The 14,100-nt window shown below is 40.5% G+C and overlaps 1 protein-coding gene across 1 annotated transcript in view; it reads left to right on the top strand.

Annotated features, from left to right (window-relative positions):
- The first annotated feature begins 271 nt into the window (after positions 1-271).
- The window catches only part of antxr2b (ANTXR cell adhesion molecule 2b), a 15,571-nt gene continuing 1,742 nt past the window's right edge, over positions 272-14,100 (top strand). Inside the window, exons 1-15 of the mRNA XM_032538929.1 lie at positions 272-563; positions 1,081-1,152; positions 2,949-3,020; positions 3,184-3,265; positions 3,839-3,939; positions 4,482-4,554; positions 5,746-5,826; positions 5,929-5,989; positions 9,937-10,032; positions 10,901-10,970; positions 12,228-12,306; positions 12,614-12,709; positions 12,883-12,933; positions 13,331-13,426; positions 13,675-13,848. Coding sequence (XP_032394820.1) covers positions 439-563; positions 1,081-1,152; positions 2,949-3,020; positions 3,184-3,265; positions 3,839-3,939; positions 4,482-4,554; positions 5,746-5,826; positions 5,929-5,989; positions 9,937-10,032; positions 10,901-10,970; positions 12,228-12,306; positions 12,614-12,709; positions 12,883-12,933; positions 13,331-13,426; positions 13,675-13,848 — 1,329 coding nt within the window. The 5' untranslated portion in view covers positions 272-438. The remainder of the gene's footprint in view (positions 564-1,080; positions 1,153-2,948; positions 3,021-3,183; positions 3,266-3,838; positions 3,940-4,481; positions 4,555-5,745; positions 5,827-5,928; positions 5,990-9,936; positions 10,033-10,900; positions 10,971-12,227; positions 12,307-12,613; positions 12,710-12,882; positions 12,934-13,330; positions 13,427-13,674; positions 13,849-14,100) is intronic.

Here is a 14,100-nt window from a genome sequence, read left to right as displayed (position 1 = left end):
AAGATATGAAACTTAAAGTCCTTTGAACAAAAACACACTAACCCCCCCAAAAAAAACAATCAGTGCTGCATCAGGGACGTTGTAGAGCGCCCTCTGGTGGACGAACTATGAGACAACGCTCATAACATGGTTGACAAAAACTATAGATTTATTAGCATTATCATATTTGTGGAGTCGTATTTTTGATACGCTGGTGTCCACAGTTTAATTTGAAGAACCATGGAGGAAGCTGTGCTGTGTTGGTACTGCTGCTGGGTTGGGAGTGGTGTGCAGCAGCTGGGCGCCCTGCCCCGGTTATTTCCGAGCCCTTCTGTCAGGGAACCCACATGTAGGCTACTTCCAGCCAGCAGTGACTGAACATGTGAACCGCCGGGCTGATGCTGTGAAGATGATGGAAGATAGCAGTTACCCACACTGCTGATATGAAACGCATGGATTATGGATCTGATATGGATATGTTGTCAAATCCTACTTTTTCTAAGTGTCTGTGTTAATTCATCGCTGCGTGATGGCGACGACACTTCCTGCGACGGCGCGTTCGATATTTATTTTGTATTAGACAGGTGAGTCAATGCAGATCGGATCTCTCTGCATGCATGCGCTTGCTTTAAGGAATAATGGAGCCACCAGGGACAGACCAATATATTAATGTAATACCCAAGTGCAGAGGCTCGAGTCTTGACTCCGTCCTATCCATGTATGGCTGTTTTTAGTTTTCCAAATTTCTCTGCTGCATCACTCCAGGTTTTTAAATCTTTTTTTTATTCTGAACAGCAGTCAGATGTCTATACTCGTTTAAAGTTCACTTGTGTTGCCTCCAGAGTTCCTCTCTGTGGTGTTTTAGGTTGTTGTGAAGCATAAATTAAACTAAGTCATGAGTTAACAACAACATAATACGTAGCCTATGTTCTCTCTTTACTCTATGCAACAACAGAATAAATTGACCCATTGTGTAGCATCAACACTTAATTAATGCAACTTCTACAGGAAATATAAGTTGTACATATGGACTGTACACCTGTGTTGTCTTTAGGGTTGGTGTTAAGTATTGTGATGGATATATTAATTATGTATTTGCAGGTCGGGCAGTGTGTTTGGACACTGGCATGAGATCTATGGATTTGTGGAGCAGCTCACCAACAGGTTTGTCAGGTAAGTGTTGTCTCACTCTCTTCTCCTCTCAGCCCTTTCTCACATTTTAGGAATTTATACTAAATAGTCTCCATAAAATATGGAATAATACAAAACATTGTACAGCACAGTTTAAAACCAAGTGAAAAATGCTTTCCAGACAATCAGGCATATTACATTTTAACTTCAGTCATATTTAAACTAAGAAAACACTGAGGTGTTGTTATAGGTTTTTAAATGATAGTACAAACTCACTACTACAAAAGTAGTAGTGAGTAGGCCATGTCTATTTTGGGCAGCAGACATCCCGCAAGGCCACCAACTGCTCCAAAACCTCTCTGGGGAATATTGCAGAGGGTGTGTGTGATATCTTTAGGTTTAATATAAGGTTGCTAAATATGAAAGCAAAACATCTGGCCAGATGTTGAAGCTGGTATTGACCACAACAGACAGTCCAGTTCCCCTTCACAACCCAAAGGGTAGAGCAAGGAAGTAGCAGTGACCAATTTAAGGGTTGAATTTCCTACTATGTGGAGCTCAATGGGCGAGCAAGGCACGGAGAATGTCTCGTGTTGTCTCGTGATTCTGATTCAGTGACGCACAGTAAAGGACATTTTAATGGAATGAAAGGCTGCTCGATGAATTGTAATGTTAATTTCATGGTATATTCATTTATGTCATGTTATGATGTTATGCAACATAATCTGCTTTGTCATGTTATGTAAAGAAAGTCATTTTAAATGTTTCACTGTTTTGTGGCATTAATTTTTGATATTTTATACTGTTATATTCTTATATTTTTTGTGTCAACACTGCAAAGGGATTGCTTTAATCTCGTTGCACAAGTACCGTGTACTTGTGTATAATGACAATAAAGGCATTCTATTCTATTCTATTCTAATAGCACATTAAAAAGACATAATGCCATGTTCTGTAACAGTGTTATTTATGGAAATCAGATCATGTTGTGTCATGTATTATTATGGCGTGCTAGGGATTTCCATGTTGTATAATATTATTGGATTAGATTTATCTTGATTGTCACTGCACCCAGTAAGTACCAGTACAACACATTTTATATGTAGCAAAAGTACCTAAAAACTTATATAAACTTCAGGAAGGTCACCATATTGGAACACCTTGCCAAAAAGGTATTTGATGTCTTGTTTCAGTACTATATATTATATATATATATAATATATAATTATATATATATAATATCTCTGGTCAAAAGTTTGGGGTCACTTCGAAATTTCCATTCCACTCCATTATAACAGAATACCAGTTGAGATCAGTTGCATTGTTTTTTTAACCAGCGCAGCAGTTTTCAGATTACATTATGTGCTTACAATTGCAAAAGGGTTCTCCAATGTTTCTCAGTTAGTTTTTTTTTAAATGATATCAGATTAGTGAACAGAATATGCCTTTGGAACATTGGATGAATGGTTGCTGATGATGGCAATGTAGATATTGATTAAAGATCAGCCCCCCCAGACAGCTGGTTTCTGTCTAACATCGAGTGGAATGGAAATTTGTAAGTGGCCCCTACTTTGACGTAGTGTATTATATCAATATCATTCTTATTGTATTTCATCAAGTCCTATTTCCACTGATGTTTACACCCTAGCAGTAAAATATTTTCTGTCCAATCATAAGCAAATGAAGATTTAATAGCAGTTACAGGAATCCTTTTTGTTAACACGAGGGCCAAATCCACTTATAATGTTTCACCTTAAAGGATCCAAAACATTGTTTTGGATTTGATGTGCTTTTATGCTGCAGATAAGATTCACAAGCTTCCTGTTTGTGTGTTTCAGTCCCAGGATGAGGGTCTCCTACATAGTCTTTTCAGCCAGAGCAGTTGTAATACTGCCGCTAACGGGAGACAGGTATCAGCTTCATGTTTTAAAACTTCCGCCATCTCTTTCACTCCTCTTCCTCCTCACCACTGAAAAAAACCATACTACTGATAACAAGATCACACAGAAACTAAGCTCTTATCAGTCTCTATTTAAACTGTGTTGTCCAATGTTTTGTGGTCTGGCTGCGCAGGTCTAAGATCGACGAGGGTTTGGAGAAGCTGAGCCAAATCAAACCTGCCGGTGAAACGTACATGCACGAAGGCATGAAAGCGGTAGGTGCGCTCAGTGGGGTAGCACAGAATTCTGGACTCTGTACATAGGCGTTCTCTATGGGCCTCTCCCCGCATCCACGGCTATTCCTTCTAGTATCTTTAAAGGCCCTCCTCACATAAGAGCCCTGAATACTCCTAGTCTACTTCCCCCCCGGTCCGACACCCCTGGTTATGCTAATTTAACATTGTGATTGCCTGCCAGGAACCTAATTTCTGACACTTTATTGTTTTTTTTTATGAACTGCCACTTAAAGGGGACATTTTACACAAGCAACATACTAACCTTGCTTTGAATTTTAGGATAGAGTATGTAAAATCTACTTTAAAACACTTACACAACCAACAAACTGGCTATGGGCCTTGTGAATTTTTGGTCCATTGCGTCATACTGTGTAATGGTATTTTAAAGTAAATTAGATATGTTATCGGATAGTTCAAGCAGCTCCAACCTGGCAACAGAAAATGTTTCAGCAATCCAAAACATGCAACAGTAAAAGTGTCATCATAGCAGCTCATGTGCACAATATTTGTCTGAGTCTCGCTATTTAGACTAAAGAGTCTTTCGCTCTTCAGGTGTCAGAGCAGATGAAGACACAAACTGCACCGTCATCCAGCATCATTATCGTTCTGACCGATGGCAAGCTGGAGGTTTTCCCCTTTGAACTGACTCTACGGAGGTATCACACACACACACACACACACACACACACACACACACACACACACACACCACACACACACACACACACACACACACACACACACACAGACAACACCCACACACACACACACACACGTTGTGAAGATTATTCAAATGGTTATTATTCTTGTATTTTTACGATGTTTTCATGTCTTCTTCACGTTGTTTTTCAAATCTTGGGTTTCAAACCAAATCAAGGGGGTTTGAGGATAAACACTGACTGACACATACTTCTCAAATCACTGTTTGTTTTTACTGAATTACAACACTCAAGGATATGTGTATCATGTTGCATGAAATGAGCCAGTTGCTAAAACATTTATCACTCTAAAATACACACACACACACACACACACACACACACACACACACACACACAGCTTGACATGAACGATGTAATGTAACAAGATAAACCACTCATGTGATCTTTTATCAATGATTTCTTTCATAAACATAGGTTTACTGTATGTCAGTAGAAGCAGAACTTCATTTAGGACTTTCTCTGTGTTTTTCTTCCCAGGCTGACAAGGCCCGAGGGTTTGGTGCCAGAGTGTACTGTGTCGGGGTCATGGACTTTGACCACAAACAGGTAGAGGACATTAACTCGCTGGCCTCTGGCTGCCATGCAGCACTGTGAGAAAGAACCCTTTGTTATTGATACTTGTTTAAACACAGCTTGTATTTGTCTTTCTGTGTGTGTGTGTGTGTGTGTGTGTGTGTGTGTGTGTGTGTGTGTGTGTGTGTGTGTGTGTGTGTTAGGGTTAGGTTGTGGTCAGATATTCAATAGACTGCTGTTTTTGGCCCAGATTTTTTTAACACACCTTGACCTTGTTGCTTAATCAGTTTAAGTTCAACTGGAACCTCCTAAGGACACAACAGCAAGCAGCTGGCAGTGAATTATAGTGTGTGGTTTATGATGCATTTCGTTTATGTCAAAACATAGAATCATTTATTTGAAGCATGTTTTGAGTCATCATATCCTCGGAGAGACTTTGATTTACTCCTGTGCAGGTATCAAGTGATTGAAAGGGAGCATTGTGTTCAGGAAAAAGAAATGGATGACATCTCAGAGGTGTTCTTCATGCTGAATAAGAATCAGCTCAACTGTCTACTTTGTTGACTTTAAGAAATAAAAAGATAAAAATGTATCCTATAAAACAAAATGTATGAGAACCATTGGTTCTCAGTGTTTGTAGCCATGATCTTTACTCCAGTCAGCATCATGTCATAAGTTATCCTTAATCAAATCTTCTGTGCAAGGAGATGAACTGTAATTACATTAGTTGAGAAAGACAATACTGCAATATTTCATTTAAAATGGCATCGCTTGTTGCGCAACCCCCTGCCTTGAAGGATTCCTTAATCACATTATAGTGACAGTATTGATCTGTATAATAAGTATTTATAAGCATGTATAAATGGCTTCAAAATGACAACTCATAACTGGGAAAGTCTTCAGTAGTCAGCGGGTGCAAGGGTTTCTCTGCCCAGTTCCTGACCCAGTGTACTTTGTGGTCTGAGTAGGGAAGTAATTACATCACTCTCTAATTAAATAATGACGGGTAAGCTTCCTGTTCTGCAATCATTAGAGCAGGAGTTGAAAGCTTCAGCCAGCTGTCCAGAGCTTTCATCTCCTAGAAACAGGCTTTTCCTCCCTAACCGCTGCTAATGCACCGAACCCAAACGAGCAGACGACCTCCCAGAGAGGCAGCAAGAAATGAACCCAGAAATGTAAACTGTTGATATACAGCATAAGGTTGACTTTTCATTTTTGTCTCAGCTTGCTGAAATAGCAGACGGCACAGAACAAGTCTTCCCGGTGCTGTCCGGGTTTCACGCCCTTAAAGACATCGTCAACTCGGTGAGGTCACGTCATCTCATCTAACAATACACAAAAACCTCCAGCGGCACACAGCGTGAGTGTGGAAGCGGACTTACAACCGTCATCTGTATCTCCACACAGATCCTGAAGCAGACATGCGCAGAAGTATTCACAATAGAGCCATCAAGTGTTTGTGTTAATGGTAAGTGTTACAAACGCGCTAAAGCTGACCTTGGCTCGCTACACAAAGGCACACAGCTGCTAAAGGTTAGCCTAGACGGCAACAACCTCCCCCTGTCTCTTCTTACGTGTTGCATTCAACGTGAGAATGAAACGTTAGTTTATTTTATAATGTGTAGGTATGTTGAGATTTTTTAAAAGACATGTTATTGTTAGAATAGATATACACTACCGTTCAAAAGTTTGGGGTCACATTGAAATGTCCTTATTTTGTGAAGGAAAGCACTGTACTTTTCAATGAAGATAACTTTAAACTAGTCTTAACTTTGAAGAAAATCACTCTATACATTGCTAATTGTGTAAATGACTATCTAGCTGCAAATGTCTGGTTTTTGGTGCAAAATCTACATAGGTGTATGAGGCCCATTTCCAGCAACTACACTCCAGTGTTCTAATGGCACAATGTGTTTGCTCCTTGGCTCAGAAGGCTAATTTGATTAAAAACCCTTGTGCAATCATGTTCACACATCTGAAAACAGTTTAGGTCGTTACGAAGCTACAAACTGACCTTCCTTTGAGCAGATTGAGTTTCTGGAGCATCACATTTGTGGGGTCAATTAAACGCTCAAAATGGCCAGAAAAGAGAACTTACATCGTGAAACTCGACAGTCTATCTTGTGTCCTTAAAATGAAGGCTATTCCATGCGAGACATTGCTAGAAATTGAAGATTTCCTACAACGGTGTGTACTACTCCTTCAGAGGACAGCACAAACGGCTCTAACCAGAGTAGAAAAAGAAGTGGGAGGCCGCGTTGCACAACTGAGCAAGAAGATAAGACATTAGAGTCTCTATTTTGAGAAACAGATGCCTCACAGGTCCCCAACTGGCATCTTCTTAATAGTACCCGCAAAACACCAGTGTCAACATCTACAGTGAAGAGGCGGCTGCGGGATTCTGGCTTCAGGGCAGAGTGGCAAAAAAAGCCAATCTGAGACTGGCCATAAAAGAAAAAGATTAAGATGGGCAAAAGACACAGACTAGGAAGACTGGAAAAAGTGTTGTGGACGGATGAATCCAAGTTTGAGGTTTTTGATCACAAGAAGAATGTTTGTGAGACGCAAACAAATGAAAGATGCTGGAAGAATGCCTACCCATCTGTTAGGCATGGTGGAGTTAATATGATGGTCCGGGTTGCTTTGGTGCTGGTAAGGTGAGATTTGTACAGGGTAAAAGGGATTCTGAATAAGAAGGCTATCACTCCATTTTGCAACGCCATGCCAATACGCAGTGGACAGCGCTTGATGGAGCCAATTTCATCCTACAACGGAACATGACCCTAACACACACCTCCAATTGTGCAAGAACTATTTAGAGCGAAGCAGCAGCTGGTATCTATCGGTAATGGAGTGCCAGCCAGTCACCGATCTGAACCCCATTGAGCTGTTGTGGGAGCAGCTTGACCGTATGATACGCAAGAAGTGCCCATCCAACCAATCCAACTTGTGGGAGCTGCTTCTGGAAGCGTGGGTGCAATTTCTCCAATTACCTCAACAAATTACAGCTAGAATGCCAAAGGTCTCGATGCTGTAATTGCTGCAAATGGAGGATCTTTGACGAAAGCAAAGTTTGATGTAAAAAATCTTATTTCAAATACAAATCCTTATTTCTATCCTTGTCAATGTCTTACTCTATTTTCTATTCATTCACAACGTAAGGTGGTGAATAAGTGTGACTTTTCAGGAACACAAATTGTTTGGGTGACCCCAAACTTTTGAACGGTAGTGTACCTACACCAGAGATGGACAAGTACTCACTTTCCGTACTTAGTAGATATAGATACTTGTGTTAAAATAACTCCGGTAAAAGTGGAAGTACTGATTAAACTTCCTTACTCAAGTAAAAGTAACAAAGTACAGGCTTGAAAATTTACTTAAAGTATAAAAGTAAAAGTAGCCTTGCGAAAGCTACCTGGAGCACACAGATGTTACTAGAGAGACGCTGAGGAACTTCAGTGGACATGGAGGACATGTCTTTATATGGCAAAGGCTACATTTTAAATGGCTGTTTGCCAATAGGCCTAAAACATCACATATATGATTATTATGACAGAGACTGGGACTTCAGGTTAATAAGATTCTGACTTACTAGCAATATATGAATTCAGTTGTGATTCTGTGAGAATTCACAGATCCAGTTTCTATTTTTAATCTTTCCCCCTAACATAAAAATATAAAAATATGAATGACTAAACAGACATTAATGAAGAAGTTCCCCAGCACATTGGCCAGGAGTCCTTCTTGATGTCTACTGTCTCAAACATCTCTCTCAGATAAGGCTGAGGATGATGGGAATGTCTTGCTGTTTTCTTCATTTTCAATCATGTTGCCCTCCTTACTATGTGCTAACGTTAGCGCCCTCATACTACTATGTGCTAACGTTAGCGCCATCAAGCCTCAATGATTTGCTGTGAATTAATGCAGAATGGTGTATGCCCAGGTGTGTCTGTTAAAACACAGACGGAGACAACTTCTGTCTAGCTAAGTTTCCATCCACTTGTCAACTGAACTACAGAATCTGAAGTTCGGTCCAAAAAAAAAAAACTCATGCGAATAAAGCTGTGAAACTGTTGATGCTTCATTGAGATCAACGTGCAAACTAGCTAACAGGTGAAGACCACACCAAAACCACTAGCTAACAGGTGAAGACCACACCAAAACCACTAGCTAACAGGTGAAGACCACACCAGAACCACTAGCTAACAGGTGAAGAACACACCAGAACCACTAGCTAACTTACTTTAAATGTGAAGAACTATAGACCAACAACAGGCTTAAGTGAACTGGCAACATGAGTTATACGACTTACAGTTCTCAAAGAGGCACACACACAATCTCAGCTGGTTAATCTCCGGACAGCTTGTCCCCTTTTCATTTCTCTCACTTTTTTCTCCGTGTGGCGCGCGAAACCGCTCGCGGTGTGTGGCGCGTGTCCGCGCTATTTTCCGACATAACAACCTCTTGTAAAAACTAAAGTAACGAGCCAATTTTGTAAAATGTAAGGAGTAGAAAGTACCGATATTTGTGTTAAAATGTAAGGAGTAGAAAGTAAAAGTCGCCACAAAAATAAATAGTAAAGTAAAGTAAAAATATCAGAAAAATCTACTTGAGTACAGTAACGAAGTATTTGTACTTCGTTACTTCCCATCTCTGACCTACACAAGTAGTTATGTATATCTTGTTGTATGTTTGCCATCTTATCAGGTTTTAAAAGGTGAATTTATTTAAAAGTTTGTGACATGGGAAAACAAGAAACTCCACCATCATCTTACCCACACACCTGCAAATCTGGGTTATCACCCGCCACACATTCCCCCCCGTCATATGTTTGAATATAATAATGCACTAAATATATGGTGTAAATTATGTCAAATGCATTTTTTAGCAACACTAACAGCGTGTCTTTAGTGATGAAAATGTTGGTCTGTAGGTTGGTCTGGATTGAAGATCATTCTAATGGTCCTTCCTTTTTGGGGATTTTTTTTACAATGTTTTCATGTGTTCTTTTTGTTGTTTTTATCCAGTGTTTCATTTAAAATCAAGGTTGTTTGAGGATAAACACTGACTGACACATTCTTCTTGAATCACTCTGCTGTTTTACAGAATTACAACACTCAAGGATTTGTGTATCATGTTGCATGATATGAGCCAGTTGCTACATGGAAGCAAAACATGTATCACTCTAAAACCATTTTTAGTATAGTCCAGACTGAAATATGTCAACAAAGATTTGTTGGATTGCCATAAAACTTAGATACTCATGGTCCCCAGAGGATGAAGCCTAATAGGCTCCCTTGACTCCCTTTTAGCATCACTATGAGGTTCACATTTGTATTTTTTGTTGTTTCTGTTTGCTGCAATGAAAGTCCCATAGGTCACAGTAGTGTAATGTGTGTCTGGCGTGTGTCTCAGAGTCTTTCAGTGTGGTGTTGAGGGGCAGTGGCTTCAGCGGATCCAGGAGGACAGACAACATTCTCTGCTCCCTCACTGTCAATCAAAAGACATACGGTCAGTAAATGCCACACACTCAAAACACTCTTCCACAGTTGTGCTTCAGGGGCCAGCGGATTTACAATTGGCTTTTGCATGCTAATGCAAAGGATGCACTTATTTGAACCTTCGTGGTATGAAGCAATTTTACACCTTTACTCACCATTAAAGCCCAAACAAGTGCTTAAGTACTGCAATACACTTTGAGATAGCAACATCTATGAGGTGAAATGTGATACAATGTGCAATGCAGTGGAAATCATGACGTCCAGAAACAAACAGTGGCTGCTTTTTATTGACTTCAGCCGGAGAACAGAGGACACATTATGAGACTGAGCAGAGGGAGGGAGGACATGTTCCTCTGTCTCATTAGTCTATTAACAGATCGGTGTCCTCGTAATGTCACTGAGAGTACATAAAGGGAAAACACATGACTGTATCTTATCTTCCTTGGCTTCTTCTGACCAGCTTGTTTTTATCTCTTCTACTGGATTGTCTTTTACTCTTTCCATTGCCATCATCCTTCTGCTCTTATCCTTCATGAAACATTATGTGAATACATGTTTCAATTAAAATAGTGACAAAAAAATAAATCTTTCTTTTGAGTGCATTATGCACACACATTAAATGAAACATTATGACAGTAAAGGTACATGGTTTCTTCTCTTTGTTAATTTGCATTGTGTAAAATGAGATGATGTACCAACGCTAGGACTGTAAACTCATCCATGAGCCATTGTCTTTCATGAGTTGAAACACCCTAAGTGCACGCACAGACAAATTTGTTTTGTTTTGTGTATTTATTTTTATGGAATATTTTTGCAAGAACATCCTTTCTTTTATAGGCAGTAAGACCATCAGTTTGTCCATCTCTATTCCTTCTCAGACCAGAAGCCAAAAGTCGTCAGAGATGGCTATCTGCTGTGTCCAGCTCCTGTTCTACATGAGGTCGGACAGTAAGTCTCCACACACACACACACACACACACACACACACACACACACACACACACACACACACACACACACACACACACACCACACACACCACACACACACACACACACACACGGGGTTCAGGTGCCTGTGTGTGATAAGGACATTAGCTTCATCAGCCCCAGTCCCACCACATCAAAATAAACAGGAATTACAGCTGAGAAACCACACTTGTGTTTGAACACTGAAAAGGTGACTAAAGCTTTCATATCACTTTTTTTTGGTCCTTTCTTTCCTGGTTTTTCTCTACTTTCCTTGTTGCACAGTAACTCCCTTGTGATTCAAACGAGAGGAATGAGTATCTGTGTTTACCTTAAATAGAAAAAGACATTCAATTTTTGTGAAAGAAAAAATCAGCATGACATAATTTTATAACATCACTACCCTGGCATTTGTCTGACAATGCCGGATTGACCTTATAAGGCTTATACAGAAAGTGCATTATTGGCCGGCACAATGCTATTTCATAAAGCTGATGGAAATTTAAAAAACAACAATGCCATTACCGTATATTAGTAGATCCCTGTGCGTCAATTTATCCATTTAGATCCATCAACATTTCTTCCTTTGACTAATCAGAGCACTAGGCCTGTGCAACTACAGTGGGTTCAAATTGGAAACTAGAAATCCGTTGTGTGTGTGGTGGAGAGAGAAGAGAGAACAATGTTTACAGTAGAACTATCAGCAGCTCAAAGTGTTGGATGAACTGAAGCCAGTCTGACCAGAATATCTCTGTGGCATTTAGAGAGCGAGCCAAAGCTAATTTAACTTCACTTCAACCAGCGCTCTCTCTCTCTCTCTCCCCCTCCTCTATCTGTCCCCAGTCGCTTCTCACTTCCTATGAGGTCTCACCCACTCTGTAACACTCTCTCCTTACTGAAACACTCAGGCATAGTTTGACTATTTATCAAGGACAAAGCTAAAACAATCTCTGCTCAAGTCCAACCCTCAAAACCATTGGAACCACATAGTATTAAACGGCAAACTATAACGGCAAATAAGGAAATCTGGTCAAAAAATGATAAGCATATGAATGGCAATGACTTCCTTTTTCAGTGAGTCAATGTTCTTGGCAATAATAGCGTTGGAAGGCCAACAGGGAAACTGCTATATGGCAATGCTTCTCAAACGTTGTAGCTGTAACTCCATTAATTAACAAGACATCAATATAACGTCCTATTTCACCACGTTTTCTTCGATTCTGCCTTTTAATTGCAGATCAATTGATGTGCTGGTCAGCCTGAATAATGGACAATCCTACATCTCCAGTCCCATCACCATCTATGCTACATCTTGTGTGAGTATTAATCATATAGTACCAGAACAAACCTTTTTTTTATAGGCTACAATAGTATAACTACAGTGTCAAAAAAAGGCAATTCTGCCATTTAGACACAGTCAACATTTGACCCATCTTCCTATTATAACTGAAGAGGAAAGCATGCATCTTCAAAATTGTAAATAAGTATCTGTGAGTAATGGTCAACACGTGACTCAGATCTCAGTGGTATTACTGTCAGTGTAATGATAACACAAGATACATAAACACATGTCCAGGGTGCATGATGTAATGGGTGTAGTCGATTCGTGTGTGTTTATTGTAGTCAGATGGGACCTGGGTGCTCTGGTTGCTGTTGGCTCTGTTGCTGTTACTGGCTCTGGCTTTGTTCTGGTGGTTCTGGCCTCTGTGCTGCACTGTGGTGAGTTTACAGTCTATGCACCTCCAATTCAGGCCTCTTGGAAGCACAAACCATAAGTTAGTGCTATTGTTATTTATGGAAGTACAGCCCACACGTTTCAGTGTTGCAAATTGGCCAGGGTTATTTTCTCCATAGGCAATGATAGGTTTTTACTTTTTCATATTGTTTTACAGGTGATCAGAGACCCACCCCCCTCTCGTCCACCTCCTCCACCTCCCATCATTGTGAGTAGACCACAGACTGTTGAAAAACATATTTCTCTTACATCATAAGTGTCTTATAAGTCTATGCGGGCTGGGCACTTGTATGTGAATGACACAAACAAACAATCAAGCAAAGACACTTCTAAACACACCTCTCTTTATGCCTTACTCTCTTTTTACTAGAACAAGATATTTTTGAATGCCTCCAAGACACTTAAACAAGTAGTAAAATCATCTATTTAGCCAAGGACCCCTTAACTAAAACCGAGGCCGAGCAGGGACCCCTGCTACATAAATTGTATTAAATTAAGTTGCATCTTAAACTGGGCCTACAATAACATGTAGGGTGGCCTAACCCCCCCCCCCCAAAAAAAAACTAATTGTAAAGTTATTTCAATTTACTTTTGTTGTTTTCAAGGAACCAGAAGAAGATCTTTTGCCCAAACACAGGTGGCCCACAGTGGATGCTTCATACTATGGAGGCAGAGGTCCTGGAGGAATCAAACGCATGGAGGTGAAATGAAATACAGACACAATAATCATATGAAATGTTTATAGTGTTTTGCATTGATGCTGTCATTCTACCATTGTTTTTTTAACAACATTCATTTAGGCAAACTTCAACATTTTGGCAAAGTGTTGACAAACACACGCATTGGTTTTTGTGGAGTCGCTGTGTGTCTGTTCTTAACTTTGGCTGCTGTGCTGTCACTAACAGACAGGTCTCTCATGTCGGTCTTTTGTACCCATGGTCTGTTATAGGTGCGTTGGGGGCAGATGGGGTCCACAGAGGAAGGGTCACGTCTCGAGAAAGCCAAAAATGCTGTGGTCACTATGCCGGAGGAAGCAGAGGAGCCCATCATGCATCGGCCTCCACCACGGCCTCCTCCTGTCTACAACCCCCCGTCACAATCCAAATGGTACACGCCCATCAAGGTGAGACAATAACCCTGCATGTCTCCGCCTTCCTCGTCTCCTGCAGCCGGCAACAGTCCCACGAGCTGGTGGTGTGGTGGGTGAACATATCAGTTACTATATAACTACATGGAATTACCTATTTTTGAGGAGGAAATAAACTACACTTTGTCGCCGTGAAAGCATGGAGGACACCCACAACACCACCAGGCGCTCTGGGAATTGTTGTCGGCTGCGGGAGGCGAGGAAGGCGGGGACGAAGGCTGCCTGCCC

Source organism: Etheostoma spectabile, chromosome 16 (genome assembly GCF_008692095.1).
Source record: "Etheostoma spectabile isolate EspeVRDwgs_2016 chromosome 16, UIUC_Espe_1.0, whole genome shotgun sequence".
In the NCBI taxonomy this organism is placed as follows: domain Eukaryota; kingdom Metazoa; phylum Chordata; class Actinopteri; order Perciformes; family Percidae; genus Etheostoma; species Etheostoma spectabile.
The sequence above is the reverse complement of the archived record's forward strand: the minus strand, read 5'-3'. Positions and strand labels throughout refer to the sequence as shown.